Source organism: Mastigoproctus giganteus, chromosome 10, assembly GCF_048544385.1.
Source record: "Mastigoproctus giganteus isolate SK-2022 chromosome 10, ASM4854438v1, whole genome shotgun sequence".
NCBI lineage: Eukaryota > Metazoa > Arthropoda > Arachnida > Uropygi > Thelyphonidae > Mastigoproctus > Mastigoproctus giganteus.
In genome coordinates this window covers 89,189,668-89,211,531 of record NC_143584.1, presented here as the reverse complement: position 1 = coordinate 89,211,531, position 21,864 = coordinate 89,189,668, and the positions used below count along the sequence as shown (strand labels likewise).

At 37.4% G+C, this 21,864-nt stretch overlaps 1 protein-coding gene across 5 annotated transcripts in view; it reads right to left on the bottom strand.

The window, feature by feature from the left end:
• Nucleotides 1-21,864, bottom strand: part of LOC150079142 (polyamine-transporting ATPase 13A3-like) — a 750,840-nt gene that overhangs the window by 429,025 nt on the left and 299,951 nt on the right. For all 5 annotated transcript variants that reach the window (XR_016547547.1, XR_016547548.1, XR_016547549.1 and 2 more), the window contains exons 9-10: nt 14,999-15,065; nt 11,044-11,175 (exon numbers count right to left, since the gene is read on the bottom strand). Coding sequence is in view for 2 of the 5 variants with exons in the window: in XM_090383358.1 (XP_090239484.1) it covers nt 11,044-11,175; nt 14,999-15,065 (199 nt within the window). In the remaining 3 variants the exon portion in view is untranslated. The remainder of the gene's footprint in view (nt 1-11,043; nt 11,176-14,998; nt 15,066-21,864) is intronic.

Sequence of the window (21,864 nt, the reverse complement as noted above, 5' to 3'; positions counted from 1 at the left end):
GCTAAGAGTGATGAACACATTAAATTATTTTAAAGAAGTTATTACACATTTCTAAGTCAATCTTACTTGGAGAGTATGGTGCAGAAGTCATCCTATGAAGAAATATTGAGGTAAACTCTTAATTATTTTTAAATACCAATATCAATTCCACTAATATATATTTTTTAGGGTCCAATTCTGTTTCTCTTTCTCATAATTAATTATAGGGAAAATAAATCAAAATTAAATTATTATCATTTCTCCCTGGTGGGGTGATCCCACGCCATGACAGGCTGGTACCAATTGCACAGAATGCTTGTTATGTCTGGCTATTATTACTGTTGGTTGAGGAACTGTTTGACTATCCAACAGATATTCAGGATTACAACTTTCTGGAGTTCTTTGTAGGTCCCAGTCAGGCCTGTTGCTGATAGGCTCTTGTGTAGGATCTTTGGTACCTTTAGCATTAGCATTAGTAGAGGCATATATGCAAGAAAGCAAGCTTATTCAGCATTAGCCAAAAAAAAAAAAAAAAACACACCACTCCCATTTCACCCCTCCGTTCGTTCGAAATACCTGTCCAGTTGAGCTTTAAATTTGTTTAGGCTATCAACTTCAACAACAAGTGATGGAAGTCGGTTCCACCAACCAACCACCTGCTGGCCAAAGGCAAATTTCCGCACATCTATCCGACATCTGTCCTTCATCAATTTGAATTTATGCCCTCTGAGGTGATTATTCTGAGCAAGATGAAGAATCCCATTGGCATTGAGCATGCTCAAACCATTCAAAGCCTTATACACCTCTATCAGATCACCTCGCCGGTGCCTAGTCTCCAGACTCTGTAATTTGCAAAACTTAAGCCTTTCTTCGTAAGAGCAACCCTTTGTTCCATTCACTAATCTTGTTGCCCTTCTCTGTACCCGTTCCAGCAGCTCTACATCCTTCTTGAAATGAGGCCTCCAGACCTGTATACAGTACTCAAGATGTGGCCTAACCATTGCCTTATACAAGGGAATAATCACCTTCTTATCCCTGCTAGAAAAATTCCTGTATATCATTGACAAGACACCATGAGCTACTCTTGCAGCTCGTCTGCACTGCTCAGAGAACTTCATATCTGCCTGCACAATTACCCCCAGGTCCTTTTCATTCTCCACCACTGTCAGTGTAGTACCGCAGAGTTGATACGTTGCTCTGGGGTTACTGTTTCCCATATGTAGTACTTTACATTTGTCAATGTTAAACTTCATTTGCCACCTCTCAGCCCATCTGTTCAACCTTTCCAGATCCTGTTGCAGCAGCATAGCGTCAGTAGTGTCCTTAACAACCCTGCCAACCTTTGTATCATCTGCAAACTTGGACATTAAACTTGATATCCCATCATCAATATCATTCATAAACACCAAAAACAACAACGGACCCAACACTGAACCCTGAGGAACTCCACTAATAACATTAGTCCACGTTGAGCAGTGTCCATTGATTACCACTCTCTGTCTTCTGCCACTCAACCATCCCCTTATCCATAGCAGCAATTTGCCTCCAATGCCACACTGCTCCAATTTGTGCAGCAGTCTTCCATGTGCAACAGTATCAAAAGCCTTTCTAAGATCCAAATATATAATATCAAAGTTATTCCCTGCATCCAGTTCTTTTGTGACTACATCATAGTATCCAATCAAATTGGTCAGGCAAGACCTGCCCTTAACAAAACCATGCTGCGTCTGAGCTATAACTGAATTCTTGTCTAGATGATCCCGCAGTGCTTCTTTAACCAGTGCCTCCATTAATTTACCTGGAACAGAAGTTAAACTAACAGGTCTATAATTACTTGTGTCAGCCTTTGATCCTCCTTTGTGAATTGGGGTTACATTTGCACATCTCCAGTCTATGGGTAGCTCCCCTGAGTCCAAAGAAGCTCTCATAATTATGGCTAGGGGTTTGCTTACTTCCTTTGCTGCCTCCTTTAATATAACTGGATAGATCCCATCCACCCCAGATGCCTTTTTTATGTTTATCCTCAACAATCTCTCCTCCACTTTCCTCTCAGTTATTACAAAATCATCCAGCTCACTGCCAATGTTTACTTTACCTACATCATTCTCCTTCCTGAATAACTCCTCATGCGTGAATGTAGATGCAAAATACTCGTTTAGATTGTTAGCCACCTGAGCAGGATCCTCAACTGTTGAACCATCAATATCCAGTGGACCAATGTGATTCATCCCTTTCCTTCTTGAGTTTAAATATGTAAAGAACTCTTTTCTGTTTTTCTTTGCATCCTTTGCCAAGGATTTTTCGTAGTCTGCCTTTGCCTGCCTAATCTCCTTTGTGACTTGGTTACAGAAAAACTTATATCTATCATAGGCTTCCATGTCACCCATTAATTTGTATGTATCCCATGCATTTTTCTTCTCTGCCACATGTCTCATTAGTTCATCTGACAACCATTTAGGCCTAAACCTTGAACAATATTTCTTAGTTGGTATGTAAAGCCTGGTAGCCTCCAAGATTAGTTCCTTGAATGCTTCCCATTTTGAGTTTGCTGTTGGTAACATCATCAGTTGGTCCCACTGTATAGAATTTAAATACTGTCTCAGACCATCATAGTCGCCTTTACGAAAACAAAAACCCTTCCCTTTACCTCTGATGGTAGTTACCTCCTTGAGTAAATCCCACTTCAACACACTGTGATCACTGCCACCTAGTGGTTCATTTATCTGCAGATTCTTAATGCATGAAGAATCACTACTGATAATCAGATCAAGAGTATTGCTCCCTCTTGTTGCCTCACGAACATGCTGATGTAGAAAACAATCATCCAATAAATCCACAAAAGCCTTGCTAGTGTGCGAGTGACCAATCCACAAATTCCAGTCAATATCTGGGAAATTAAAATCCCCCATTATAAGACTCTCTGATTTACTGGCCCACTCTATTTCCCTGTACAATATCTTATTATACTCATCAGAGTCATTAGGCCTATAGCACACTCCTACTCTCAATTTTGATTTCCCTATGCTTATGTCACACCAAACTGACTCGACACTGCCCTGTCCATCGATGTCGACTGGCTTCACTTCCTTGGACTTTGTGTTTCTTAATTAATAGCATAACCCCTCTTCCCCTCCTGTCCTGTCTATCCTTTCTATACACATTGTATTCCCCAAATTCCAGTTCCGCATTACTTATATCTGTGTGACACCACGTCTCTGATATCCCAACAATATCTGCCTTTGATGTTTTGAGCAATACCTCAAATTCATCAAATTTATTTACCAAACTCCTAGCATTGGTGTACACGCAGGTATACATGCACCTGTTTCTATTCTTAGCTAATTACCTTCTTTGATCTCCCCCCCTGAATATGCCAATGGTCATTATTTATTCCTTATGCCATATCTGTTTGACTGCCTGTCTTAGGTTTGTGTACTTGTTGAACTTTTCCTTATAGTTTTCTGGAGTTTGCCAGTGTTGGGCACCACTATGTCACTCAGATTAGACAAAGGTTATGTCTAATGTGTTATGCAGGATAATCTTGTCTGTTATTATGGTGTGGTCCCAGTATAATTTGTGGGTTGGGGTCTCTGGTACAACCTTGTGGTTCGTACTTGTAATACGGTACACTTTCTCTTTGATCAACTGGTATTTCCTCACTAACATCTGATGTATTATACTAGTGACCTGGCCGTGTCTATGATTGTACTCCATCTGGGTGAACACTCTGCATCCTGCAGTGATGTGCTGGACTGTTTCTGGGGTTAGGTGGGCATTGACATGTGTCATCTATCACTCTGGGTTGCTTACTGATGTATTTTCTATAGTTCCTGGTGATGATTACCTGGTCTTGGATGGAGAACATGAATCTTTCAGTCTCAGTGCCATGGAATGCCTTCTTTGTCTATCTTTCTTTCATCTGTGAAAGAGGGCTCTCTGTGCTTAGATTGAATTGGGGGGGGGGGGGGTTATTCAACTTGCCTCTCTTCCTTATGATCTGGTAGACTGGTGCTGTGTTTGTCTGGAAGTAATTCTTCAGCTTCTCAATGATGTCCATCAAGCAGCTTCCTCAGCTATGGTTAGTCTCTCCACAGCCAACTTTGTGTGGTGTTGGTGGCTCATGATCATCACTGTCTTTGTCTTTCCCTCGATCTCCTCCAGCTTGGTGTTAGTCCATTCTATGATTCCAAAGGATTATGTTAACACTGGGACTGCACAGGTCTTTATGGCTTTATCTGTGTTCCCTCCATGCAATTTTGCTTTAAATAGACTTATGAGTCTCTGATGGTATTTTGTGCTCAGGCAGGCTTTGATCTCCTTGTGCTCTAGCTGCTCCTTGTGCTCTACCTGCATCAACCCCAGGTATTTGTAGATCTTTCCCCCTGTCATTGCTTCAATCTCTTTACCAGTCTGCAGCTGGCAGTTTTGACCAACTGATTTTCCCTGGTGCAGTCTGTGGGTCTTACATTTGTCTAGTCCAAATTCCATCCTGATGTCATTGCTGAATTCTTCGGTGATCTGGAGTACCTGTTGGAGTTGCTTCTTGGTTGCATCTTAGAGCTTGATGTCATCTATGTGCATCAGGTGGGAGAGGGTATACTGGCTGTTCCTTCCTTAATTGAGGGTACATTTGTACTTGCTGTCGTTGAGTATGGTGGATAGCAGATCATGTGTTAGATAAAACCACACTGGGCTCAGGGCATCTCCCCGAAAGATTCCTCTTCTGATGGGGCTTGACCTCGTTGTGATGTTTTCTCTGGCTCTTACCTTGATGGTGATACTCCATTTCGCCATGGTTGCTTTTGGAAGTTTGTCACTGTGGGGTTGACTTTGTATGAGTTTTTTTGCAGACGTGAATTGCAATTTTTTTTGTTCTGATAAATGATATCCATTCTGCAGTATCTATGTCTCTAACTTATTTATGAAAAGTTGCAGCTGTATTTCAATAGTATGAATATTTTGTGAATGGCAAGGTATAGTAAGACCATTAGCATTCATATATAGTTCTACAGTAAGACCCAAGTACTACACATGGGAAACAGCAACCCCAGAGCAACGTATCAACTCTGTGGTACTACACTGACAGTGGTAGAGAATGAAAGGGACCTGGGGGTGGTTGTGCAGGCAGATATGAAGTTCTCTGAGCAGTGCAGATGGGCTGCAAAAGTAGCTCATGGTGTATTGTCAATGATATATAGGAATTTTTCTAGCAGGGATAAGGAGGTGATTATTCCCTTGTATAAAGCAATGGTCAGGCCACACCTAGAGTACTGTATACAGGTCTGGAGGCCTCATTTCAAGAAGGATGTAGAGCTGCTGGAACGAGTACAGAGAAGAGCAACAAGATTAGTGAATGGAACAAAGGGGTGCTCTTACGAAGAAAGGCTTAAGTTTTGTAAATTACAGTGTCTGGAGATTAGGCACCAGCGAGGTGATCTGATAGAGGTGTATAAAGCCTTGAATGGTTTAAGCATGCTCAATGCTGATGGGATTCTTCCTCTCGCTCAGAATAATCACCTGAGAGGGCATAAATTCAAATTGAGGAAAGACAGATGTAGGATAAACGTGCGGAAATTTGCCTTTAGCCAGCGGGTGGTTGGTTGGTGGAACAGACTTCCATCCCTTGTCGTGGAAGTTGATAGCCTAAATAAGTTTAAGGCTCAGCTGGACAGGTATTTCGAACAAACAGAGGAGTAAAGTGGAAGTGGTTTTTTTTTTTTTTTTTTTGGCTGATGCTGCATAAGCTTGCTTTCTTGCATCAAATGCCTCTACTAATGCTAATGCTATGCTTATGCCTCTAACTTATTTATGAAAAGTTGCAGCTGTATTTCAATAGTATGAATATTTTGTGAATGGCAAGGTATAGTAAAACCATTGGCATTCATATATAGTTCTACAGTATTGGGCATGTTCTGTGTTATAGTGTTCAGTCTAAGTGAAAAAGGGGTAGTACTGATCCTTATGGGACACTTTCTTCTTGAGTGCAGAACCGAGGAAGTACAGACTGATAACGGACCTGAAATGCTCTGTGTTGAAGAAAATTTCTAATCAATTCTGGATAGTGCCCTTGCAATCCTAGATGAAAAGTTCTGTCAATATGCCATACCTCCATGTAGTGCCGAAAACCTTTTCAATATCAAAACTTACCATTACAAGATGTTCATTTATGATGTAAGCATTATGGACGTTAGTCTCAGCCTTTCACCATCAGCTCCAAAGTGGATCATTTTGTTGGAAACAAAACTGACTGTTGTTCATCAGTGTTTTAGTTTCAAGAAACCAGGTAAGTCACCTGTGTATCATTCTTTATAGAGTTTACTTAGGCAGCTGGTGAGAGAGATAGGTTGGTAATTTTGTGGGAGTGAGTGATCTTTTGCTGATTTACAAAAGGATATAACAGTGAAAATATTTATATCTTATGTTTTTACAATTAGAAAAATTATTAGGATTGGCAAAATAATGCAAAGAAGCAAGCCTACAGCATCAGTGAAAAGAAAAAAAAAAATACTAATAATAAATAATTAATAATAAAATAAACAATGTCATCACTTTCCTATGCTTCATTTGCCCATTTTTTCAAGCATGCATTTATCTGATCCCTTTTTAAATTAAGATAAACTTTCAACATCCAAAAGGGTATGTGAAAATTGAATATTTAAATAGTCAATCATTCTATGACTAAGCAGATCAGGGTCTTCCTCAAAAATATACAGAGGTTCCTATTAAATAAACTTACTAGCTTACTAGCCTATTAAACTTAATATATATATCATGTGGTGTAAGAGTGGTATTGAATATAGTAATAATCTAAACTTACTAGGTACTTACAATTAAATAAAATATAATATATAAGAAAAAAAATTAAGAGGTTTTAAAATTTATTTAAAGTAATACAAATACTAATATAATGTTTGAACATCATGTTGCACAGATTGTTTCAATCAAAATATTAAGGGGATCTGAAATTATCTGCATTTCTATTAGTAATAAATAGATTCTAAACTTTATATAGCATAAAGTGCTTTCATTTCAAGTATTTAAGATTTAAAGTCCAAAAACTTAGAGAACCTAGTAGTTCACAGTGTTCCAAATTACTTACCTCCTGTTAAATAAAATACAATACATAAACCAAAGAATTAAAAGATTTTAAAATATATTTAATTAAAATTAAGTTGAATTGCAAATGAATTTAAGAGAAATACATAAAAGAATATAAGTATAGTATAAAAAGTAAGAATATCAAAAGAAAATGGAAGGCATCAGTAATAGTAGCTGAACCAAATGAGCTACTATTACTGATGTTGACTTTTGTTTAGCTATTGTTATTGATGCCCTCATTTCTGATCTGAACAAGCAAAGTCCTGAGGTGAGAATACCTTTTGGACAAACAACAGTTCTGTGGACATGGTACTAGTTTGTTGGACTCTTTTTGGCTTAGTCTAGGATGAGCTTTTGAAACTAATCTGTGATGGCTCTTCTGAACTAGAGGGACATAGGTGAAATCCTTCTCCAGTCTGGCCAATAGAAAATGCTACTGCATAAAGATGGATTAGAATTGCAAAGAACTGCCAAATATATTCAGCCTGTAAGGACTAAATGAAGAACAACTACTTTTGTTAATAGTAGAGATTATGTTTGCTTGAATGAACATATCTTTAAACTTAATTGTAAAAACCTTTCATTGCATTTTAAAAAGAACCTTCTTTATTCAAACCTTCCAGACAGCTATTCTGCCAACTCTGTCTTAAGAGTCTCCCTGAAGATGTATATCACTTTCTTATTCAATGTACAGATTATAAGTAAGAAGATACCCCAGCTGCCCTATGTATAAATTGCATTTACAAGGGATGCAATAAAATTCTCCATGCTTCTCCGGTATTGGTATGGGACAAAGCTTGATCTCAAAAATGTGAATAATTTGAGGTATATCTTGATCTTCAGAATGCTGTTGATTCTCTTGAGCCTTTCAAAGAAGGAACTAATGCAAGGGAAGGATCATAGAAGCTCTAGTTATTTTGAAAACCTGCAATGGTATTATTAGCAATCTTTTCTATTATATGTCATGGGAAGGTATGCATATATATTGAAATGGCTTATTAGTATTAGTATTGGCAAACGATGGCAAGGAAACAAAACTTATAGAGCATCAGCCAAAAAAAAAAAAAAAAAAAAAAACCCTTCCCACATCATCTGCACATTCCCTCATAATTTGTCTGGTTCTACCTTAATTTTATTCAAACTACCCAGTTCCATAGCACCATATTGAAGTTCATTCCAACAATCAACTACCATCTAGCTGAAAGCAAATTTCCATACATATATCCTATAATATCCTTCTTCGATTTAAATGTTTGTTCCTCATATGTGTTCTGAGCAAGAGTAAGGATGCCATCAGTGTTTAGCTTACTTAATCCATTCAAAGCCTTAAACACCTCAATCAGAATCTACATAGTTTCCAGTTGTTGCAATTTGCAGGTGTGAAGTTTTTCTTGGTAAGAGCACCCTTTTGTTCCCCTCACTAATCTTGTTGCTCTTCTTTGCATCTGCTCCAACAGATCTGCATCCTTCCTAAAATGAAGCTTCTGGACCTGTATGCAGTACTCCAATTGTGGCCTAACCACTGCTTTATACATTATGATAATCACCTCCTAATCCTTGCTGACAAAGTTTCTGTATATTATTGACAAAATCCCGTGACCATCCTAGCAGCTTGTACACATTGCTCAGGGAACTTCATGTCTGAGTGCACACTTACCCCCAGGTCTTTTAGAGTTCTTCCAATACTAAGGTTTAATTATATAAGTTATTATTAGTATTACAAGGGCTAGAAACAAATTTCTACTACATCTGCCAAAAACACTATCACTCGTATCCTTCCCCTTCGCCAAATTCCACTTCGAACTTGACCAAACTCTCTGCCTCAATCATAGTGGCTTCTTCTGTTGCTTTTCTTACCAAAATTTTTGCAAATTTCTGCCCCCTGGTTGTCTTCTCTTTTACCAGTGAATATGTATCTCCCACATTCATCCTACTGATCTTATGGCAAAATAATTCTAACCTTGAAAAGAATGGAATAGTTAGAAAGAAAACCAAACACACATTTCAAGTCAGTACTGGACTTTTTATACAAGGACTTGTTGAGGCAAGTTGTATATGAATAAGCAGAGGCAACTTATTCAGAAGATCAATTATTTGTTTGATTCTTTTCCTAATTTAAAGTTAAATATAGGTTGAATTGGTTGAGGACCTCCTCCACATGTAGCCAAATTAGGAAGAAGTTTTGCACACCTCTAATTTTCAGTTTAAACTGGAATGATCTAACAGAGACTGGCAACCTATTGGTAGTAGAGAGCTGCATTTCATTTCCATATTTATAATGAAGAATGCATAACTTAGCAGATAAAAAAATAATAATAATAAATAAAGAAAAACCTTTCCCTTGTCATTCCAATCAATCATCAATTTGGTCAAAGTACAGCAAACACCAACTTTCTTTCCTATTATTTGTTTCTCTGTTTTTGCATTTTTGATATATCAAAATTCACTGACAAGCAGCATTTTATAATATTGGTCAGGCACTCTGTGAGCTGCACAAAAAAGAACTACAGGCCACCATTTTCTGATTCCTGATTAAAAGCTGTTTATTTCTAGACCCATGTTCTAAAAGAGTCAGCTTTTAATCAGGACATGAAGATTTCAGCTAAGACAGGGATGTATTGCTGATACATCTCCCTATTAAATTTATAATAAGGATATTCTGCTGCAAGTTCCATCATTCTGAGAGAGAGAGAGAGAGAGAGAGAGAGAGAGAGAGATATATTAGGACAGTCAACATAAACCAAAGGTTACAAAATGATGAGGAAAGGGTATCATTTGGGAATCTTAGTGAATGTCAATACTATTTTTAAATAATTTGTTATCTGAGTGGAATTTAAATGCCTAGTGACACAGTGGTAAGAACTTTTATTCTATTTAGCTGTTAATTTAAATAATCAGCTGTACACCTGCACTTCAGCTTTCAGCACAGATGAGCTTTAATTTAATTTTTGCTCTGAAAGAGTTATGGGCAATCTGGCACAATGCGATAGTTTTTTTAAGTCTCAGCCCAATCAGGATTTCAGTTACTTGTATTTGTATTAACTGCAAGTTAATACAAATACAAGTGGTCAAATAGCCATCCCCCCCACAGCAACTTTTGTCACATGGTCACTCAGAGCCCGTGAAATCACTCACAAAACTTTGTAAGTGATTTCATATACAAATTAATACAAATACGTGTTAATACAAATACATGTGGTCAAATAGTCATCCCCCCCCCCAGCAACTTTTGTCACATGGTCACTCAGAGCCAGTGAAATCACTTACAAAACTTTTTATAGTAGATGAAACTAATTTCATTTGTTTATTCTGAAATGGGAATTTGAATAATTCTTGAAACATTAATGCATTCAATTTTACGTGTACCCAACAGTGTACTGCAACAGTCCTGAAGTTAAATATATGTACATAATTTATGCATGCTGTATAAAAAGCACAAGACTACCTTGTTATTTTGGGTTTTTTTTTTTTTTGTTTTTTTTTTAACTGAACGAATGCAGAATTTAAACTGCAAGAGAAAACATTGTCTTGTGTCCCAATAGAATGAACTTTGCTTTTTTGACAAATTCCCTTAGCACTGCAGTACTTTCAAAAAAGACAAGCCACTTTTACAGCAGCCTGTCTCAGAACTTACTGGTCCCTTACCAAATAACAGATGGGCCTTAGTAGCAAATAAAACATTCCCAAAACACAACAGTTGAAACAAAAGTAGCATCTTTTTTTTAAAACAAATGAAAGAATAACCTTTCAGTAATGACATTCATTTGAAAGCAATGCAATATGAAGGCAAGCTCTCAAAAGATAGCTTGTTCTGCTGTAAAACATAAGACTGTAAAAGCACAGATCAATGTAGTCCCATGATTTTTAAAATATTCAACCAGGCCAAATGGCTTTATCTATTTTATAATTTTTATTGTATTCACCCAATCTGAACATTGATTTATGCATAAAAACACAAATGCTCACCTGTAAGCATACTTTCATTGACTATACAATTTCCAGTTATTAAAACTGCATCACAGTGCATAAGACCACCATGGCGTGGAAGGATGATGACATCTCCAGGTACAAGGTGTTGCGATGGAATCTGCTCATAAACTGAAATTTTAGATTTCATATTTAAAAAGGAGTTCGTGAACAATAAATAAAACCATCAATCATTATTCAGCTTAATTATTTCCAAGAATTTTTTAACCAATCAATTCTTTTCACATGTAGTAAAATAGGCTATTTTTAATAGCCTATTTTACTATTCACACAGCTTAAATACAATAATACTTTAGGCAGCTTCTCTATAAAGCATTACTTTAATAATTTTAAAGCATGTGCCACATAAAATATAAATGTCAATGTATATGCTGTCTCTTTCATTTTATAGTACACATTTAAGTTATGTATAACAGCTTTAAACTGATATATACATCTTAATCGTCATGATAAATTTGTATAACAACTATTTTTACATTTTATAGTTGAGAAATGTATTTCAGGTTTATGTTGTTATTTATTTTATGGTGTATCAGCATTTAAGACCATATTGCATCAACGTATTACACCGATGAGCCAAAAAACATTATGACCAGTGAGTTTTTATGCAAATCGAAGCAACTGCAGGTGAACTACAGCACGTGTGCGGGTCTGGACACAGTATAAAAAAACACCTGATACTGAGCTCCATTAATCAGGATTACTCGTGTTCTTCAGATAGCAAAGGCAGCGGACTTAAGTGAGTTTGACAACGGCCAAATTGTAATGGCCAGACAACTAGGTCAGAGCATATCCGAAACAGCACGGCTGGTGGGGTGCTCACGGTCAGCAGTGATTAGTACCTACTGAAAGTGGTCTGAGGAGGGGAAACCCACAAACCGCCGGCGAGGTGAGTGAAGGCTCTCCCAGTTGGTACATGGCAATAGAAGGGCGACTGTGGTGCAACTGGCTGGTATTTCGAATGCTGGTGACGGGAATAATGTGTCACAACACACAGTATATTGAACCCTGCTGAAAATGGAAGTGCATAGCTGCAGGCTGTACTGAGAGCCCATGCTAACCATGGTTCACCGACGACAGTGCCTACAATGGGCACGCAAGCATCGAAACTGGACCTTGAGTGATTGGAAGAAGGCTGTCTGGTCCAATGAATCACCATGTGGATGGCTGGGTACGTGTGCATCATTTACCTGGGGAAGTGATGGCACCTGGATACACCGTGAAGCACCTGGATACACCTAAAGCATTACACATGGCAGCTGTGTAATGCTTTAGGCGATGTTCTGCTGGTATATCCTGGGTCCAGTCATCCATGCCCACTCTGACGTCTACCACCTACCTAAACATCATTGCTGACCAGGTACACCCTTTCATGCCAACGGTCTTCCCTCTGGTGGTGCCATCTTTCAGCAGGATAATGTGTCATGCCAAAGCATGTGCATGACGTCCCCATGCATGTAAAAGCATGCATGGGAATGTCAATAGAGGACAAAAGTGCTGACACATTTGGAAAAAGGATGTGCCAATTGCATTAATTGACAATAATTTGTGTATGTGATGAATAGAAAAGACAAGGGATTGTCGTGAACATCAATAAAGATGGAGGTGGTGTAAATATAAAAAAATAGCAAAATATTAATCCCAGGGGCTCACATCTGGTGAGTATGTCCTGATCTGGATATCATCATTCTTCTCTTTCTTGGTCATTCCCTTCTACTTCTGACACTCTCTCTCTCTCTCTCTCTCTCTCAGGGTAACTTGGAATTTTTTTTTAGCTGGTGCAGCATAATCCTCAGGCTTCCTTGCACTATATGGCTAGTATTAATAATAATAATAATAATAATAATAATGTTCAAGCTATCAAAGATGCTCAGATGAAAAGCCAATAAGGCAGCATTCTCAGGAACTGAGCACAAATCAGAATTTTACAGGGTAAGGTACTGTGGAAGAAATGCATCCCTGTAGATTAAGTGAGGTTAATTCTATGTGTAGTGAGTTTGTGTTAATTTTCTCCACAAGAATAAAAATGACAATAGATCATTGTCCAATAACGTAAATGCATTAGTAAGCATTGTTAAGAAAAAAATTAAACTGTTATTTTAGTACAAATAATATCACAAGGATGAAGAAAATGAACTGTACTTACATTTATGAACAAAGGTTCATAAATGTAAGTAAATTTATTAACTATTATTTTTGGTACTTGTCTATTATCCTCCTGCCAACGTAAGTTACAAGTCTAACCTAACCTAACCTATATCAGTGGCATGTCATCCTATAGGCAAAATAGATATATGCCTAAAGCCCTGATCAGAGGGGACCCCAAAACCACTGTTTCAAAAACTCATTGCTGTTTTTTACTAATATTTTTAAGTGATTTTTATTGGAAACTGAACTTAACTTGAAGATTAATTTGAAAATTACGTTTTTTTTTTTTTTTTTTTTTTTTTTCAAAATTGATTTTACTGATTTTGAAAATTTTATATTTAGTTCTTATGTCATATAATTTGTTTGGTTTGTTGTCACAATAAAATGAAATTGAAAATTTTCTTTTCTTTTTTTTTTAGATGGGGGCCACCAAATTCCATTTTGCTTTGTGCCCCATGAAGGTATAACACGCCACTGCTATCTAGTGTATATTTTTATTTAAAATAAATATACACTGCTCACATTAAGTTAGATCAGACTTACTTGTAACTTAAACTGGCGGAGGGATAATAGACAACTACCAATAATTTCTTTTTTCCTATGCTGTAAAAGTATAGTGCACCTTTCTAACAAGATAATATATTCGCGGCATTTGAAAAATCAACTGCAAAAATAAAAGTTAGTAGTGCCAACAATGTCTAGAGTGAGAGAGAGCACAAACAATTACTGCTAGCACAACAACCTTACACAGTGACATAATAGAATGTTAAAATATTAGAAAGCAGGACGAACATTAGCTATAGAGTGATTAGTAGAACAGATAACATTTATCATTATTTTTTTTTTTTTGTCATAGTGAAACAAAAGGCCAAAATGTTATTAAGTGTGAAATTGATGCTTTTGAGTTAATATTTCTGTGTATTGTTTCCACTGACATTTTGACGAGGATCCATAAGATGAATTCCATGGTGAGATATGCAAGTTTTTAAAGTGTTCTGGATTATTCATCTGATGTGTTATGAGCATTCAGCAAAGTTAAATACTGTTGTTGTTGTTATTTGGTTTTTAGGAGCATTAGCAACTAAGGTCATATTGCTCCGGGATATGCGGTGGTCATTCCCTGACCTTTCCGCATTCTCCGTATTTGGTGGTGACGGGCTCGAACCCCGGTCTAATCAACCTTACACAGTGACATAATAGAATGTTAAAATATTAAATAGTATTTAATTGAATAGTATGTAACTTTATTAAATAGTATTTAACTGGAGCAGCAGTGCGTAGCACTGCTGCTCCAGTTAAATACTATTCAATAAAGCATTGTTTATTACTATTATGTACATGCTTCACTTACATCTAAAGAATGACCAACACAGAAAAACGGTATGTAAACTTCATTTCTCTAATATCTTGCTGTTCTACAGAAGTTTCTTCCTGTGAGAAGATTTGTCAAAGCCAGATTAAAATAGAAAAAGGAGCTGGACTCGAATGTAATCAATCAATAAGGATCATTACTTCTTGCCGGTAACTGTTGAAAGTTCCTGAAAAATTGGCTTCTTTGGCTTGAAGAATTAATCCTAAGAGGATATATTCCTAATCATCTAACCTTGATGCATACTGTTATGGCATGTAAGTTTCCAGTGTTTTAAGGAGTTTCTTTTGTGAAGCTGCTATTCTAGTTATTTTGTGATAAATTCTAAAGAAAACATTAAAGTAATTTATACAAAGTTTCTCATCAGGAATAACCTTAAAAATTAAAATCATAAAAAATAAATTAAATTTTACTTACCATCTCTACCTCTCCATACAGTTACAATATCAGTGGCATGAACTGTATCTCTTAGGGCTGTTTGGTTCTATCGAAATCAAACTTTTATTAATATATATATATACACACACACACACACACACACACACACACAAACACACACAATGTTACTACTTATTTCTAATATATTATTGGCTTATTTTTTAAACACCATTCTGATTATAAAACCACTTTTCCATAAAGAATAAAATTAAATTTGATCATTACATTTTTTAAAGTAATTTTAATTTCTCGGTGAAGTAAGTCTCAGCTTTCATACATTATTACCCCAGGGTCTCACATCTGGTGAGTATGGACTTGGCACACCCAGGGTCCTGAGGTGGATATCATCATTTTTCTCTTTCTTGGTGATTCCCTTCTACACACACACACTCTCACTCTCTCTCTGGGTAATTCAGAATTTTTTTTTTTTTTTTTTTTTTTTGCTGGTGCACCATAAGCCTCAGGCCTCCTTGCACCCTATGGCTAATAATAATAATAGTACTGATGACAGTGACTTTCTATAAGTGCTTACATCAATGCAATTAAACTCAGCCAATTTCAATTATACAGGGTAACTGAAAAGTAACGTAACCTATAATGATTTTCATGAATCAATTTTAATTCTATGAGAAATCGATGGCAAGAAGCGCTTGGACATTGTTCCAACAATGGCTAAGCTCTTTTTGCCAGAGATTTTAGAAGTTATTTGCATTATGGTGCAAGGGCAAATAAAAGCTGGAATGTGCCAATCAAAGGTTGAGAATAACACTTTTAATCAATGACAGATACATAGATTTTAGATGTTTAAGTATCAAATATTGTTATAGCATCTCTCTCTCTCTCTCTCTCTCTCTCTCTCTCAGGTGCCTCCATAGCCAGGTGGGAAGGAGCAGCAGTGCGTAGCACACACTTCTTGATTAGACCGGGGTTCGAGCCTGTCACCACCAAATACGGAGGATGCGGAAAGGTCAGGGAATGACCACTGCATATCCCGGAGCAATATGGCCTTAGTTGCTAATGCTCCTAAAAAAAACCCAACAACAACAACTCTCTCTCTCTCTCTCTCTCTCTCTCTCTCTCTCTCTCTCTCTCTCTCTCTAAGGAAAGTGAGCACTGCTATCCAAGAGCAGTTTCAGAGTAAAAGTGAACTGGGATATTTGCTTTATTGTAAGTACAGAAATCAACAAAGATATGCTGGGCTGTGAGCTAAGTATGAAAGTGAGGATAAAAAGGTGGATCTGATATTTTAAAGAGGTAAAAGTGAGTCAGGTATGTATCACTTATTTGCTTTTATAAGCATGATCTCTTCTTTTAAAACTGCACACAGATTAGATAGCTAAGAGTGGAAGTTTTAATCTGAGGGGATTCATTGCCCTCTTGATTTTGTCTGATGTTCTGCCAATAATGCATGTGGTTCACAATAAGGCTCTCTTAGTTGGTAAACAGAACTTTAAAAGAGGAGTTGTTGTAGTAGTAATGGCAAATGGTGCAAGAAAGCAAGCTTATATAGCATCAGCCAAAAAAAAAAAAAAAAAAAAAAAAAAGACCTGCACAGTTCACCCATCCATACCCTCCAAGTATTTGTCTAGTTCCTTGAATTTATTCAACCCATCCACCCCCACAATAACAGATAGAAGCCTATTCCAACAATCAACCACCCACTGGCTGAAGGCAAAGTTCTGCACATCTATCCTGCAACCATCCTTCAACTTGAATTTATGCCCCCCATGTGTGCAGTCTCAGCAAATGGGAGAATGCCTTTAACATTCAGCTTACTCAATCCATTCAAGGCTTTAAAGACAATCTGCAGAACTGAAGCCTAGAAAGGCTTCAGTTCTGCAGATTGCATTTTGAACACCCTTTTGTTTCCTTCACCAGTATAGTTGCCCTTCTCTGCACCCATCAGAGCAGATCTACATCCTTCAGTAGATCTGCTCTGATATACAGGTCTGAAGGATTCACTCCAGACCTGTATACAGTACTCAAGATGTGGCCTAATCATGGTCTTATATAAGGAGATAATCACCTCCTTATCCCTGCTAGCAGAGTTTCTGTATATCACTGACAAAACCCCATGAGCTGTCCTGACAGTATGTCTGCACTGCTCAGAGAATTTCATGTCTGACTGCACAATCCCCCAGGTCTTTTTCAATCTCCACTACCCTGAGTGTAGTACCACACAGTTGATAAGCTACTCTGGGATTCTACCCATATGCAGTACCTTGCATTTGTCAATGTTAAACTTCAACTACCACATCTCAACCCATCAACCCAATTTTCTGAGATATTAATGCAGTATCTCACCCTGATGACTGTCATTAACCACCCTGCCAACCTTTGTATCATCTGAAAACTTAGACATCAAGCCTGATATACCTTCATCAATATCACTGATAAATATTTAAAACAGCAATAGGCTCAGCACTAAACTCTGGGGAACTCCCCTAACAACATTAGTCCATGAAGTGCAGTGCCCATTGATAACCACTCTGTCTTCTTCCACTTAACTATCCCTTTATCCATAACAGTAACTTGTTCTTAAGGCCGCATTGCTAAAGTTTGTACAGCAGTCTTTTATACGCAACAGTATCAAAAGCCTTCCTAAAATCCAAGTATATGATGTCAAAATTATTTTTTGCATCCACTTCCTTGGTCACCGCATTATAGTAACCTATCAGAATGGTTAGACAAGACTGCACCTTAACAAATTCATACTGTGATTGGTATAATTAAATGCCTGTCCAGGTGGTCCTGAACTACTTTAAGCTAACAATTATTCACGGAATTACACTGCAATTACTCATATCGCCTTTTAATCCACCTTTGTGAATTAGGGATACATTCACACATCTCCAGTCCATAGGGACCTTCCATGAATCCAAGGATGCTTTCATAATTATGGCTAAGGGTTTGCTTACCTCCCTCAATATAATTAGATAGATTCCATCCTTCAACAATTTTCCCTCCACTTTCCTTTCAATTATAATTTAGCTCCTCATTAGAGTTTGATACACTTCTAGTATCCCCTTGCATAAAGAATACCTCATGTGTGAATGTAGATGCAAAATACCTATTCAATTTGTGCCGCAACTTGAGCAGGATCATCAACAGTAAACCCACTGACATCAAGTGAAAAATGTGATTCAACCCCTTCTTTCTACTGTTAATATAAGTATAGAAGTCTTTGCTGTTTTTCTTAGCATTCTTCACCAGACTTCTCATAATCTGCCTTTGATTGTCTGACCTCCTTTGTGACTTAATTACAGACTAATTTATATCTACCATAGGCTTCTGTATCACCTGATAATTGATATGCATTCCATTTTCTTCTCTGCCAAGTGTCCCAATAGTTCATCTGACATCCATTTAGGTCTAAGCCTTGAACAGTATTTCTTCGTTGGCATAAAAAGTCTAGCAGCTTCTTTGAGTAGTCACCCTTAAGAAAAAAAAAAAGCCTTCCCTTTACCTTGACTATAGTATGTCTTTAATTATATTCCACATTAGTACACCGTGATCGTGCCACCCAGTGGGTCTTTTAAGTGCAGATTCTTAATGTATGAAGAATCACTGCTGTTATCCAGAACAAGAGTATTACTTTCTCTTGTTGTCTCTCTCTAACATGCTGCTGTAGAAAATAGTCATTCAAGAAATCCACAAAATTCATGATAATCTGTGAGTGACCAACCCATAAATTCCAATCAACATCTGGAAAGTTAAAATCCCCCATTATGAGACATTCTGATTTGCTGGCCCACTCTGTATAGCTGTTTGGTATACTCATCACAGTCATTAGGCCTATAACACACTCCTACTCTCAATTTTGTTTTCACAGTGCTTATATCACACCAAACTGACTTAGCATTGCACTTGTCACTCAGGTCAAGTGGATGCACTGCCTTAGATTTAATATGCTTCTTAACTAAGAAGCATAACCCTTCTATCTCTACTGTCCTGTCTGTCCTTCCAATATACATTGTACTTCCCATATTCAAATGTCTGAGTGACACCATGTTTCCTCTATGTCTGCATTTGATACATTAACCAGTACAGTACTTCAAATTCATCAAATTTATTTATAATGCTCCTAGCATTAGTGTACATGCAAGTATACATGCACATGTTCTTACTCTTAGTTACCCTAACACAGCTGGCGACTCCGTAGCCAGGTGGGAAGGAGCAGCAGTGCATAGCACACGCTTCTTGATTAGACCGGGGTTCGAGCCCGTCACCACCAAATATGGAGGATGCGGAAAGGTCAGGGAATTACCACCGCATATACCGGAGCAATATGGCCTTAGTTGCTAATGCTCCTAAAAACCAAAAAACAACACAACACAACAACCTAACACAGCCTAGTGGCAAATCCTATATCAAGCAATGCTCCCCTGATTCCAGCACCAGGACAATCTTTCAGTGCAGAAAGCTCTAGTTCCACAGGAGGTAGTCTTACTGGGAGACTCATAAGGGAAGCTGGTAATATTCTGTAATAAAAAACAGATGGAACAGAACCAGGTGTCTGCCAGGTGTGAGAAACTAGCTATCAGATTTTAAGGGTAATAAACAGCATACAGCAATTCACATGAGTACTAATGATTTAAAACATAATGAACAAATGATTGGTCAAGAAATATAAGGTCAGGTTAGAAAATGTTGTGAGAGAGGACAAAACGTTTCTGTGTCCGCAATTCTACCCAGACATGGTAGGAAGGAATATGTGATGCAAGCCTTGTAGATTTACTCTAGACTTGAGGATTGTGCAAGGCTTGTGGTGATGAAGTTTTCTTGGTGTGGCTTGTGCTAGTCCTAGTTAATAGAAGAAATGTTTTGTAAAGATGGAATTCATGTGAAAAGAAGTGACAAGTAAGTTTTTACTAGTGTTATGAGGACACTTTAAGGGCTCAGGGAAATTGCTAATTTGGGGGGGGGGGATTAGTGACATGGGCCAAAATCACACATTCACCCTTCCTGTGAATACCTATGTTCAACCTGTATTACCTGTAGATACAAAAATCACTAACAATAACATATCACTGGCAAAAGTGTAAGCACAAACAAGGAATACATCAGGGTGTAAAAAGCCAAAAGAAACAAAATTTAATTTGTCTATACATTCTTGTAATTCCAGTACTGTAAATAAATTAGGTGAATTTGAGCTTGTGGTTAGGAACCAATGCTAATATAACAGGTGCCATCCAGATATATAGTGAGAATTTCACTATGGTGAATACAGCATTAGCATTAGTAGAGGCATTTGATGCAAGAAAGCAAGCTTATGCAGCATCAGCCAAAAAAAAATAAAAAATAAATAAATAAAAAATAACCACTTCCACTTCACCCCTCTGTTCGTTCAAAATACCTGTCCAGCTGAGCCTTAAACTTATTTAGGCTATCAACTTCCACGACAAGGGATGGAAGTCTATTCCACCAACCAACCACCCGCTGGCTAAAGGCAAATTTCCTCACGTCTATCCTACATCTGTCTTTTCTCAATTTGAATTTATGCCTTCTCAGGTGATTATTCTGAGCAAGAGGAAGAATCCCATCAGCATTGAGCAAGAATCCCATCAGCTCAAACCATTCAAGGCTTTATACACCTAGCATATTCAAGAGGGATGAGATAGGGGGTTTGAAGGGGAGGTGAAGAGTCATGCTTCTTATCAAAGCTCTCTGAAAGCAATCAGACTGTTATTAGCTACATGTTTATTATTATTATTAGCTGCATGGTGCAGGAAAGCATGAGGCTTATGCAGCACCAGCCAAAAAAAAAAAAAAAAAAAAAATTTCCCGAGTTACCCGGGGGGGGGGAGAAGTTGAAGGGAATCACCAAAAAAGAGAAGAATGGTGATATCCAGCTCAGGACCCTGGGTGTGCCAAACCCATACTCACCAGATGTGAGCTCCTGGGGTTGTACCCAAGTTCAGATGGATGCTGAGTTTGTGGTGCAAAATGACTGGTAAAAGGAAGATGACAGTTTGGTAAGTTACAGCCTGAATGATTCCGAAAAGTATGACAAAAATCTTTATAGGCAACTTCAATGGGCAGCCAAATGCAATTGTCTCATGGGAAAAGAGATTTTTGAGCCATCTGAATAGCTATTTATTCCAATGTGGCAGAGAAAGTATAAGGAGCTCTGATATCCTTGACTTGGTTCTCAGCAAGAATCCAAATTTCATAGTGCAGGAGGAAACCATCAGCAGGTAACTACAATGTCATAAAATGGTAATGTTCAGATAAATTTGTAGTCAAAGGAAAAGAAGAGGGCTTCAATTTCAAGAAAGGGGTTATATAGAATTGAGGTACTTCTTAAGATCTGTTAAATGGACAGACAATTATAAGTTGTTTATTATGGGAAGTATTCGAGGAACTGGTTCCATTGGAAATTTCACAAAAGAAAGATGCCCATGTGGATGACCAGGGAAGTTAAAGGTTAAACTAAGAAAAAGATAAAAAGCACAGGACAGTTTTAAACTATCAAGAGATAAAAAAAATTGGAGCCAAAGATTATTTTTATAAGTGAATACAGCCATGAAATAGTAGTGTGCAAAAAACAACTCTAACATCATTTACGTTGACTTCAGTAGAGCTTTTGATACAGCACTCCACAAAAGGCTTTTATATAAACAGAAATAAATTCGGATTAATGGCAAGATCCTCTGTTGGATCAAGTGCTGACTAAAACATAGGTGAGAGAGAATAGTAAAATTGACATTCAAAGAATAATCTAAATGCAATCTCATGGTCTTATGTAAAAGGACAACAGCATCTTTTTTTTCTAACTGTGAAAGTTCTATACAAGGTGTCTCAAAAATAAATGGCATAACTTCAGGAATGAGTTCCTCATATGT